The 13,086-nt window shown below is 42.2% G+C and overlaps 1 protein-coding gene across 1 annotated transcript in view; it reads right to left on the bottom strand.

Moving 5' to 3' along the window:
* Nucleotides 1-8,923: 8,923 nt before the first annotated feature.
* HSD17B3 (hydroxysteroid 17-beta dehydrogenase 3) overlaps nucleotides 8,924-13,086 on the bottom strand; it is a 57,174-nt gene continuing 53,011 nt past the window's right edge. The window contains exon 11 of the mRNA XM_020888976.2: nucleotides 8,924-9,627. Coding sequence (XP_020744635.1) covers nucleotides 9,517-9,627 — 111 coding nt within the window. The 3' untranslated portion in view covers nucleotides 8,924-9,516. The remainder of the gene's footprint in view (nucleotides 9,628-13,086) is intronic.

Here is a 13,086-nt window from a genome sequence, read left to right as displayed (position 1 = left end):
CCACTGCTAAAGATGGAGGTATAAATTTATGCAACTTTTCTGGAAACAATTGGTAATAAGCATTAGGAGTTTGGTTTTTTGTTGTTGTTTGTGTGTGTGTGTGTGTGTGTGTGTGTGTTTAATGTTTAGACCTTTCCCTCCAGAAATCCTACTTCAAAAAATAACCAGTAAAAGGCGAAAGATTTATACGATCTGAAGAGGTTGGATACATGAGACAAGTGCTCGGGCCTGGTGCACTGGGAAGACCCAGAGGGATCGGGTGGAGAGGGAGGTGGGAGGGGGGACTGGGATGGGGAATACATGTAAATCCATGGCTAATTCATTTCAATGTATAACAAAAACTACTGTAATGATGTAAAGTAATTAGCCTCCAACTAATAAAAAAAAAAAATAACCAGTAATGTAAATTCATACACACATGAGATGCAAAGAGCTGACTCACCAGAAAAGACTCTGATGCTGGTAAAGGTTGAAGGCAGAAGGAGAAGGGGATGACAGAGGACAAGATGGTTGGATGGCATCACTGACTCAATGGACATGAGTTTGAGCAAGCTCTGGGAGATAGTGAAGAACAGAGAAGCCTGGCGTGCTGCAGTCCATGGGGTCGCAAAGAGTCAGACGTGACTGAGCGACTGAACAACACCAACATTTAAAAATGAGCAAACAACCTGAGTAAAATTTCTCCAAAGAAAATAAAGCAATGGCCAATAAACACTTAAAAACTGCTTGACATCATTAGCCAAGGAAATGAAAATCAAAACCACAGTGAGATATCATTTTAAATCCACTAGATGGTTATAGTTAAAAAGATAGATGATAATAAGCACTGGTGAGGATGCGGAGGACCCTTAATACTTAAACCCTTAAACCCTACTGGCGGTAATGTAAAAATGGTATCATCATGTTGGAAAACAGTCTGGCAGTTCTTCAAAAGGTCAAACATAGAGTTACCATATCACCCAGCAATTCCACTCCCAGGTATATACATACCCAAGAGAAATGAAAACACATGTCCACACAAAAATTTGTACAAAATGATCATACTAGCATTATTTATAACAGCTAAAAAGTAGGACTAACCTAAATGTCCATCAAACGAGCTGACAAATAAAAGGTGATATTACTCATAAAAGAGAATATTATTCAGCAATAAACAGGAATGAGATACTGATATCTGCCACAAGATGGATAAACTTTGAAAACGTTACGTTAAGTGAAAGAAGCCAATGAAAAAACCTATGTTTTATATGACTCCAGTTATACCAAAAGTCTAAAGTAGGTAAATCCATAGAGACAAAAAGTAGATTAGTGGTTGCCTAGGGCTGGGGAGGGGGCATGTGGATTAGAGAGTGACTGCTAATGGGTATAGACTTCCTATGTGGGGTGATGAAATGTTCTAAAATTAATTGTCAGTTGCTGCTCAGCTTTGTGAATGATTTACAGTCTAATAAATACCAACTTATGGAAAATCCCAGATGAACCTTTTGGCCAATCTAATATATTGTTATAAATTATTTATAAACTTTTAAAAATCAGAATATATCTAAATGCAAAGCAAAAAAAAATGATAAAATAAATATGTTCAGTCATATTAAGTAACCATTGTAAATCATCTTTTGAATACTGATTAACACAAGGAAATGCCATGCTATAATCTTAAAGGGAGATGCAGAATGTAAAGTCTGTGTCTCAGGCACACACAGAGAGAAAATACAGAAAAGAAAATCCTTAACCAGTAAAGAATGGTTAATACTGGCTGATGGGATAAATGGTGGTCTTTATTTCTTCTCTTTCTTCTATAGTTTCTATATTTCCTACACTGCATGTATTTTACAGGAAGGAAAATTATCTTTTAAAGATTGAGAAAAAAGTTTATTTTCAAAACTTACTTGAGATGTATAGACTACAAGAGCTGAATAGAAAATTTTAGATCATGTAATAAGATCTTTCTAATTTTACTATTGAAGTAATTTTACTGAAAAGGCTAAGTGCCTTAGCCCAGCGGTCTCCAGTCCCTGGGCAGGTAGACTGCTACCTGTCCCAGGCCTCTTAGGAAACCTGGGCACACAGCAGGAGATGAGCAGCGGGCAAGCGAGTGAAGCTTCATCTACCACTCTCCATCGCTGACATTACAGCCTGAACCACCCCTTCGCTCTCCTTCTCTCCCCTCTACCTGCTCTTTCTCTCTTGATGACACCGTACACAGATACACAACCACACACACTCACAAAAGCAGCTCAGAAAATAAATTGAGGGCTAGACCTCGAGGGCATTATGCTAAGACAATATCAGACAGAAAAGACAAATACAACATGATCTCACCTATATGTGGAATTTTTTTTTGAAAACCCACTTTCATAGATACAAAGAGCAGATTGATGGTTAGCAGAGGCAGGGTGAAGTGGGGGAATGGGTGGGGGAGGGTGGTCAAAAGGTAAAAACATCCAGTTATGACTTATCACACCCCCAGACAAGCAGGTCCTGGGGATATAATGTGAAGCATGGCAACTAAAGGTAATAGTGTGCCCGCAAGGTCCGTTGCTTCAGTCGTGTCCAGCTCTCTGCAACCACACGATCATACGGACTGTAGGCCCCCAGGTTCCTCTGTCCATGGGATTCTCCAGGCAAGAATACTGCAGTGGGTTGCCATGCCCTCAGGTTTGAAGGATCGAACCTGCCACAGTTATGCATCCTGCATTGGCAGGCAGGTTCTTTACCACTAGCACCACCTGAGAAGCCCAAAGATGACAATACTATATTGTACATTTTAAAGGGGCTTAGAGACTAGATCTAAAAAGTTCCCATCACTAGAAAAAAATGTTTGTGACCATGTGTGACGATGAATGTTAATGAAACTTATTGTGGTGAGGATTTTGCAATATATACATGTATTGAATTATGTTTTACACTTGAAATATGATGTTATTGCAAATATTTTTTCATAATATACCATTATATGTCAATTATGTGTGTGCATGCTAAGTCGCTTCAGTCGTGTCCGACTCTTCGCGACCCTATGGACTGTAGCCTGCCAGGCTCCTCTGTCCATGGGGATTCTTCAGGCAAGAATACTGGAGTGGGTTGCCATGCCCTCCTCCAGGGGATCTTCCCCACCCGTCTCTTATGTCTCCTGCACTGGCAGGCAGGTTCTTCACCACTAGCACCACCTTGGAAGCCCCATGGGTCAATTATACCTCCATTTTTTAAAAAAGAACTAAAAATAATCTGAGAGATTCCTTTCCCCAAATTGGATTCTGTTCTAAAACTCCTACAGGATTATGGAGAAAAACCCAACAGTGCCCGTCCTAGACCATTAGAGGGCAGTCACAAGTTAAAACAGACTGTGTCCTAAGCGCAGTGGATAAACTACAATGAGAAGCGTCATTTTTTTTGGCATGGGAAGCAGACAAACATGATTAAAATCATGCTGACCTTGGGATGACCGTCTTAAGCTTTCTTTGGCAAGCACTGGCTAAAAAATCTTTTTGAAGTAGGGCATTCTGGTCCCCATCCCACAAGAACAAGAAATGGATGATGCCTGAGGGAACTGCCCCAGCAACAGCTCCCAACTTTTTCAGAGCAGCAGCCCATAATCACCTCATTTTCCTACTCCAAGTGTTGTCAGAGAGATTCTTCCGCCTTTGGCATCTAGGGAGGTAAGACAGATGGAAGGCTGGAAGGACGACCAGCTGCTAATGCTGTTCCTCGGGGTCCTAAGCCCTCCAAACAAAAAGAAACAAGAGTCCAGTACTACTCAGCGGAAACAAAAGTTCCATGAAATTTGGCAAGCCTCCCTGTTCCCAAATGATTCCCAGATGATGGTAAATTTGGAAAATGGTCAGTGTTGAAATCAAGACACGTGGGCCTGGTTGCAAAGCCGGATTCCACCTCTCTCTTCACGACATGTGAAAGTGAAAAATACAGAGTTGGGGGCAATAGTGTTCACCCCTTGCTATTAATTCCAGTTAAAGAATCTTATCCAGACAGGTAGGGCTATACCGTAGTGCTTTGGCCTACAGACACTGGAAGAGGACCCCATTTCAAATCCCAGCTCTGTCACTCACTGGTCAGGTGAATCTGTACAACTTACTCAACTTTTCTGTGGCTCACTTCACTGTGGCTCACAATTAAGTTTCCTCATCTTTAAAATGAAAGTAATGATAATGTGATTTCTTACCTATTTCCTAAGTTGTTACATAGGAAGGGTTTACATAGTCCTGACACATTATGACATCTGGTCCCATCACTTCATGGCAAATAGACGGGGAAACAATGGAAACAGTGACAGAGTATATCTTTGGGGGCCGCAAAATCACTGCAGATGGTGACTGCAGCCATGAAATTAAAAGATGCTTGCTCATTGGAAGAAAAGTTATGACCAACCTAGACAGCATATTAAAAAGCAGAGACATTACTTTGCCAACAAAGGTCTGTCTAGTGAAGGCTATCGTTTTTTCAGTAGTCATGTATAGATGTGAGAGTTGGACTATAAAGAAGGCTGAGCGCCAAAGAATTGATGCTTTTGAATTGTGATATTGGAGAAGACTCTTGGGAGTCCCTTGGACTGCAAGGAGATCTAACCAGTCCATCCTAAAGGAGATCAGTCCTGAGTGTTCGTTGGAAGGACTGATGCTGAAGTTGAAACTCCAATACTTTGGCCACCTGATGCGAAGAACTGACTCATTGGAAAAGACCCTGATGCTGGGAAAGATTGAAGGCTGGAGGAAAAGATGATGACAGAGGATGAGATGGTTGGATGGCATCATCACCTCATTGGACATGAGTGTGAGTAAACTCTGAGAGTTGGTGATGGACAGGGAGGCCTGGCATGCTGCAGTCCATGGGGTCACAAAGAGTCAGACATGACTGAGCGACTGAACTGAACTGACACATTATTAGTACTCAACAAGTTATTATCTAGTGCTAATGGTGATGGGAATAAAGATCTTAAAATACAGAATTTTTCTACCTTCATTTCATTCAGTCCAACATCTTAAGACTTTCCTATGAGGAAATTCTCTCTTAAAAACCCTCAAAAATCTCATTAGATAATTTGTCCTTCAAATCAACCCAGGATTAACACCAGAAAAACCCCTATTTCACACAGCTAAAAGTTACATCTAAAATCTGGCCCTGGTTTTATTAGCTGAACTGCATTCCTTTTTTCACCTAAGCTACTGGATATATAAGTTCTTCCCCAAAGGCAAATTTACCAGGGATTGAAATAAAGGTTTAGAAACACAATGTCTACACTTTTATAAGTTGTTCCATTGATAGTCGAAATGCCAAGTTATTTTACATAATTGATACAGGCCAGGACAAACCTACAGTAAGATTAATTAGTGTGGCTTATTTTCCAATGATGGTCACAACAATATTTCTTATTACATGTGATACTTCTCCCATCAAGAGGTGGAGTTTGTGTTCCCTCCCATTGAATCTGAGAGGGCTTTCAAATAATGCCATGTAACTTCCAAGGTTAAGTCATGTAAGACACTGTGGCTCCCTCCTAGTTTTCTTTGGGATGCTCATTCACAGAACCCAGCCACCATGCTGTGAGGAAGACCAAGTAGCATTTAGAGAAGCCATGTATGCATTTCCATCCCACAGCCCCATCTGGGGTCCCAGGTAACAACTCCCATCAGTTGTCAGGCATGTCACCAAGCAACCCTTCCAGTGATGCCATCTCCAGAAACTGAATCATTTCCAGTCATTGAGTCTTTCTAGCTGAGCTCCCAGATATCATGGAGCAAAATGAACCTTCTCATTGTGTAATTTCTGACCCCCAAAATCTATAAGCACAAGAAAATGGTTGTCAGTTTATGCCATTAAGTTGGGAAGTCACTTATTACATAGCAGTAATAACTGGTACAGCTAGCAAGAGTGATTGTCTCACATTTAAGTAGATGAGCACTTAATGTCTGTAAAATACCTCCCACTTTGCTGATATCATAAATTTCACAATGAGATACATGTTTTTTTGGTTTAAAGTTTTACCCCCTTTGAAGCATAGAGTGAAGTATAGTAAGAAAAGAAGTTTAATGTCCCAATTCAGGTGCTACCAACTATTAATGGTACGACTTTGGGAAATCTCTTAATATGTGGGACGTATATTGCAACCCTTTCCTCCAGATCCAGTCTCTACCCTTCTCCCTCCCCACCCACACCTTGGTATCTAAGGAGACTGATCTTATGAAATGCATCAATGAGTTTCCAGTTGGATATGTCCAGTGAGAGGCACCAGCTGGAGATTCAGAAGACAAGAGAATAATGTTTGGATATCATTCCAGTAAAGGGAAAACACCCCTGTTCTTTCCATTCATCCTTCTTGCTACTCTCAAGTAATTCTGATCATCAGCTGTGTGGGGAGATTTTCCCACACCAGGCAATTCTTGGACACCTGCTGGATGTCCTACAATTCAACTCAATTCTGACTCTATCTTCCTGAAGATAGCGTTAGATCCCACAGGTTCAGGACTCAGTTGCTCAAAACTGCTCCCACTTTCATATGGGAATTGAAGTTCAGGCTGTTACCTGAATCAGGAGTTCCTACCACCCCCTCCTCAGGTGTGATTGTTTGCTAGAATAGGCCACAGTTCTAAGAAAAATAAATTACTTACTAAATTACCAGTATATAACAAAGAAACACAACTCAGGATCAGCCAGATGAAAGAGATGCATAGGTCAAAGTATGTGGGAAGGCATGTGGAGCTTCCACGCCCACTGTGGGCATGATACCCTCCCAGCACCTACACATGTTCACCAACCTGGAAGTTCTCAAAACCCCATAATTGTAGTTCATATTTTGTGGAGGCTTCATTACATAGTCATGATTGATTAAATCTTTGGTTACTGGTGATTGAACTCAATCTCCACCACTCATCTCTCCCCAGATTTGAGGAGTGGGGCTAAAAGTTCCAACTCTAGTCACATGGTTGGTCCCTTGGCAACCAGTATCATCTTTAGGGGCTTTCTAAAAGCGAACTCATTAACTTAAACTCAAGTGCAGCTGAAAGGGGCTAACTATGAATAACAATTGACATATTTATAAATCTTTACATTTAGGAAGTTTCAAAGAATGGGAATGAAAGTGAAATATATGTTTCTTACTGTAAATCACAATGTCACAATTCGCCTCTGCCTCTCTATCGTGTGGCCACAGCCTAGTAGCATCTTTCAGTCAAAGGTCACAGCTCCTCCGAGGCAGTGCTTCTTATACAATGCCCCTCTCTCTCTGCCTCTCTCCTTACCAATCTTCCTAATATTTCCTCCTTTTCTAGCCCTTTCAGACCTTGGGATAGTAAAAGTACCCCTCGATCAGTAGCTCAGGTGACCTACCTAACACTCTTCCCACATATTTGCAATTAATTCCTCACATTTCTCAATCATGCTTTCTGTTTCCTCTTGGGATACTGTCTGATAAGGAGATTTGATTCTTCATCATAAAAAAGAGTTTGCACACAACCAGCCTGCCTCATAGATAAAGATAATCAATGTGACAAATTAGGTCAGGTCCAGTCACAGGCTTCCCTGATAGTTCAGTTGGTAAAGAATCCACTGGCAATGCAGGAGACCCTGGTTCAATTCCTGGGTCAGGAAGATCTGCTGGAGAAGGGATAGGTTACCCACTCCCAGTATTCTTGGGTTTCTCTCTTGGCTCAGCTGGTAAAGAATTCACCTGCAATGTGGGAGACCTGGGTTCAATCCCTGGGTTGGGAAGATCCCTTGGAGAAGGGAACAGCTGCCCACTCCAGTATTCTGGCCTGGAGAATTCCATGGAGTGTATAGTCCATGGGGTTGCAAAGAGTTGGACACAGTTATGTCTAGTCACACACACACACACACAACACACAACAAAACACACTGTTTCAAACAAAGAATTTAAGAGAGGGAATTGGTAATACCAAAGCTGAAAGAGCCAAAAGAGGATACAAAGTAACTCAAATACCAGTAATTGCAGAGCTGGTGGAAGCAAAATGAAGAGGTGATGTTTCTGGGAACTGGATGCTCAGAGGGGGACCCCTGCAGGGTTAATGCTCAGATTCCTCAAGAGGGCTTCGTGGGGCTAGTGCTCAGATCCTTACAGGCTGCCCCATGGTTGATGCCGATTCTGGCTAAAGCTGTTCTCCCGACAGAGTGATGGAAATAGAAGTGCAAACAGGAAGAAGTTTCCTTAGCCCCTTCTATCTTTTCACTCTTCCAAATTTGCTTCCCCTAGGCAGAATCTAACACAAAGCCAGCTGGTGTGAGCATCTTCAGACTCAAGTGTGAGGCTTTCCCAGACCATCGTTGTTAATCAGAGTATAGAAGGTGGAGCTTAGGACTGAAAGACCCCAGGTTAATCATCAGTACATTAAAATGTTATGTTTATAATTATTAGTTACCCATAACTGAGAAAATATAGGTAGATATCTATACTTTCAAAGGAATAAGGTTTCCCAGTCCTTTCCTCAGAGCAGATTTATAGTTCCCTTTCTAAGTTTACCAAGGTTTTAAATGTTCTATCCTCTGCTTTCCTCCAAAACACCTAAATGTACCATAAATTCCAACCAAATCTCCAACACTCCTTTTATAACCAGAGAAGCAGCACATAATCTTTGCTCACACCACAAATGCAAATGACAGTCTCAGAAAAGATAGATGCCACCAAGCACTGTCAGTGCTTGGAGCATGATGGTGTCTAAGGGGGGCACCCTTCATTAACGCCAGACAACACCAGCTCACCAGCTGGCATGCTCCTCCCTCAACTCCCTCAAGACATGAATGAGTAATTCCCCAACATGCCACCCCATATATGTTGACCGTTGAAACCCTCAGTCCAGGACCCCAAGAAGTGGGGACCAGTAAAAACCTCATTTCTGTAGATATCAACTCCTGCACTACAACAATCGTGTTTTTTTTTAACTACTTTTATTTAGCAATGTATCATTTTTTGTTTTTATTTTTATAAACACAGTCTGACATGGAACTCCAAATAAAATTGAAATAGATAAATCTGGTGCAGCATTAGTTGAAACAAGGGGTTGCCAGAAACTGTCCTGGAGTAACCTTTGCCCCAGTTTCCTGGGTCTCTGAGGAAGACAGTTTGAGAACCAGTGACTACTCAAGGATGACTGCGATCTTGGCAAAGTTTAGTGACTTCAGACATTCTATAATACAGCTATAAAAGTAGATTACTAGGTATAATTGTTTTCAATATTCAAAGAATCAGAGGCTTTCTTCTCACATTATATAATCCCATACAGAAATTTTCCAGTATCACATACACTCTTACTTTCTCTAACTATCAAAACCCCATTGCACAACACATGTTTTTACATCACAGCTCTCCCAAAGATCTCAAGACTTGACTAAAATGGCCAAAACAAAAAAAATTGAGTTTTATGTGCTGTATCTGTGACATGGGCCCTCTAGTCTCAGGGAGGTAAAAAGTACTGGTATGTTCCTGGGTCCTCTGTGGCCAGTGCAGAACCCGGTGAAGAAAGCAATGCTGGATGGCACACGAGTTCATCAGCACTATCTGATGTTGGCATTCTTCTTGAGGTAGTCCACGTAACGAGTCAGGAGCATCTTCTGAAACGCACTGCTGTAGAAGGCCCACGACGGGATCAGGCTCAGAATGCCAGCCTTGAATAGACAAAAACATGAGTGTCTGGGAGAGAAAAGGAGCAAGGAGGAGGCAATATAACATCTCAGTTTATATGCATCACCTTTAAAAATATATATCTGATGAATGAGTTTAAGTACCAAACCTTTCAAGTAGTTGTTAAAGTTTCAATGTCCTATGACACTTTCTTAGCAAATGAGGTTTCCTCAGGAACCAAAGTGGTCACTTGTCAGATCAGTTGTGATATATTTCTAAATTAAGAGAACTCTGTCCATAGTAACACCCTCCCTGTCTTCCTTCTCTTGGTGAGCACCTTTCTCTTGGTCCTTGATCTCCCAGTATCTTCATATTTATTCTACCAAAGTTTTACTAAAATGAGATCCCAAGAAAGAATCAGAAATGCTTTCCATCACCTGACACAATGCTGAGACACAATGGTGTACCTGAATGCACGAAAGAGTTAATGAACAGGAAAATGGCCAAGATGGTGAAGTAGGAAGATGCTGAGCCCCTCTCTTCTCACAGCCACACCAAAATACAGCTATTTGCAGAACAACTATTAATGACAGAGACTTGAAATCTAGCAGAAAAAAATCTCCTACAACTAAAGATAGAAAGAGGGAACCACAAAGAGATGAGTAAAAGTGGTGGAACGTGGTATAGTCAAGGCCCTATCCCCTGGGTAGGAGACCCACAAATGGGAAGATAATTATAAGAGTAGAGGTTTTTCCTAAGGAGTGGGTGTCTGAGCCCCACACTGGGCTCTCTAGCCCAAGGGTCCTGTGTCAGGAAGATGAGGCCACAGAATGTTTAGTTTTGAAAGTCAGCAGGCTTACTTTCAGTAAAGCCAGAGGGGGTTAAGGGAATAGAGACTCCACTTTTAAAGTGCTGTGTGCTTAATCGCTCAATCATGTCTGACTCTTTGTGACCCCATGGACTATAGCCTGCCAGGCTCCTCTATCCATGGGGATTCTCCAGGCAAGAATACTGGAATGGGTTGCCATGCCTTTCTCCAGGGGATCTTCCCAACCCAGGGATTGAACCCAGGTCTCCCACATTGCAGGCGGATTCCTTACCGACTGAGCCACCAGGAAACCCCCACTTTTAAAGGGTGCACACAAAATCTCACACTACTCTGGGAACCAGGGCAGAAGCAGTAATTTGAAAAGAGCCTGGGTCAGACCCACCTGTTGATCTTCGAGAACCTCCCAAAAAGGCAGGGGACAACTAGAGCTCACTCTGGAGACATAGACCCTTGGGCAGCCACTTGGAGAGCTCATTCTACCACAAGGACACTGATGCTGGCAAGCACCATTTTGGAATCCTCCGACTAGCTTGTTAGTGTCAGAACATGGCCCCACCCCCCAGCCTGTCAGCACCAGCACTGGGACTCCTCAGGCCAAGCAACTAGCCAGAGAGGGACACAGTTCCACCCGCCAGTAGGCTGGCTATCTTAGGACACCTTCCTGAACACCTAGCTTCCCCAGAATCCAGCCCCAACCACCAATGTATTGGCGCTGGCCCCAAGACCCTCAGGGCCCTACGGTCAGCTGTCAGGCCCAAACCTGCCCATTAGCAAGCCAATACCAACTCCAGGACTCCCAGGGCCTGCAGCCAGAGACCCTGGGACTCAGTTCCACTCACTAGTGGGCTGTCACTAGCTCCAGGACACTCTGGGTCCTAGTCTTGAACACCAGCAGGCAAACACCAGTTCCAAGACCCACAGGCCCTTCAGCCAGAGAAACCAAGACCTGGTTCTGCCCACCAATGGGCTGTCACTAGCCTCTGAACCCAGTCTTACCTACCAGCAGATGGACACTAGTTCCAAGAATGCAGCATTCCCACAGCCTAACAGGTTAAGACCCAGTACACCCACCAGTAGGCTAACATCAGCTCTGAGACACCTTGGGACTCACAGCTGCCCTGGAATCAGACCCCGCTTACAGCTTTGGAACACCAGATTCAGCAGCCAGCCACGTGAAGAACCAGCCCCATCCACTAGTAGACCTACACTAGATCCAGGATGCCAAGCCCTGCAACCAGCCACCCTGAAGTCTGACTGCACACACTAGAGCCAGCATTAGCCCTAGGACCCCCCTGGAGTTCCCACCTGACTCCTGAGAACCTAGACCCACCCACCAGCAGCCTCTGAAAAAGACAGAACTGGAAGCCAGCCAAGCTTATCGGACCACCCACAGTAATCAGCCCACCAGAACAGAAGAGCTTGCACAGTCCACGTGGGGGCACTCCTAGAATATATAGCTCTGTTGAGCAGAGGAGCATATACTTCTAGGATATACAGGACATTTCCTGCAAAAGGCCCCTTCTTCAAGATAGGGAAATTTAACCAACCCACCAGATACATAGAAGTGAAAACAGTAAATTAGGTAAAATAAGGCAACAGAGGAATGTGTTCCAAATAAGGGAACCAGATAAAACACCAAAATAAAAAAAAAAGAGAGAATTAAGTGGAGTTAAGCAATCTATCTGATAAAGTTCAAGGCAATGATCAGAAAGATGCTCAAAGAATTCAGGAGCAGAATGGTGAAAGATGAACAGAGTGAGAAGTTAATGGTTTGTTTTTTTTTTTTTAAAGAAAAAACATAAAAAGAAGATATTTGAAGACATCACAGCTAGAAACTTCCCTAATCTGGGAAAGGAAACAGATATCTAGGTCCAGAAAGCACAGAGAATCCCAACCACGGTCAACACAAAGAGGACCACATCAAGACACATTGTATTAAAAACAGTAAAAATTAAAGACAATGAGAGAATATTAAAAGCAGAAAAAGAAAAGCAACAAGTTACATAGAGGGGAATTCCCAAATGGCTATCAGCTAGGTTCTCATCAGAAACTGCAGGCCAGAAGAGAGTGGCATGTGTATTGAAAATGATGAAAGTGAAAAGCCTACAATGAAAAATGCTCTACCTGACAAGATTTTCATTCAGATTTGAAGGTGAGAACAAAGGTTTTACAAACAAGTGAAAGCTTAAAGAGTTCAGTGCCATGAAATCAGCTTTACAAGAAATATTAAAGGAACTTCTTCCCTAGGCAGAAAAAAGACCACAAGTAGAAATACAAAAAGTACTAAATAAAAAAATCTCATCAGTATAGCCAAAGATTCAGTAAAGGTAGTAAATTAACCACATGTAAAGCTAGGAGGAAAGTTAAAAGAAAAAAGTAATAGTAAAATCATCTGTATCCACAATAAGTAGTCAAGGTATAAACAAAACAAAAAGATACAAATTATAATGTCAAAAAAGTAAATATGGAGGGGCAGGGGCTAAAAATGCAGAGTTGTTAAAATGTGTTTAATCTTAAGAAATCATTAACTTAAAACAATTATGTGTATATGTTGTTCAGTCGCCTGGTTGTGTCCAACTCTTTGTGACACCATGGACTGCTGCACGCCAGGCCTTGATAGCTACATATAAACCTCATGGTAACCACAAACCATAAACCTGTAATAGATATATGC

The sequence above is a fragment of the Odocoileus virginianus genome, chromosome 31, assembly GCF_023699985.2.
Source record: "Odocoileus virginianus isolate 20LAN1187 ecotype Illinois chromosome 31, Ovbor_1.2, whole genome shotgun sequence".
Lineage (NCBI taxonomy): Eukaryota > Metazoa > Chordata > Mammalia > Artiodactyla > Cervidae > Odocoileus > Odocoileus virginianus.
Note: the sequence above shows the minus strand (reverse complement) of the source record. Positions and strands in the feature narration are given on the sequence as shown.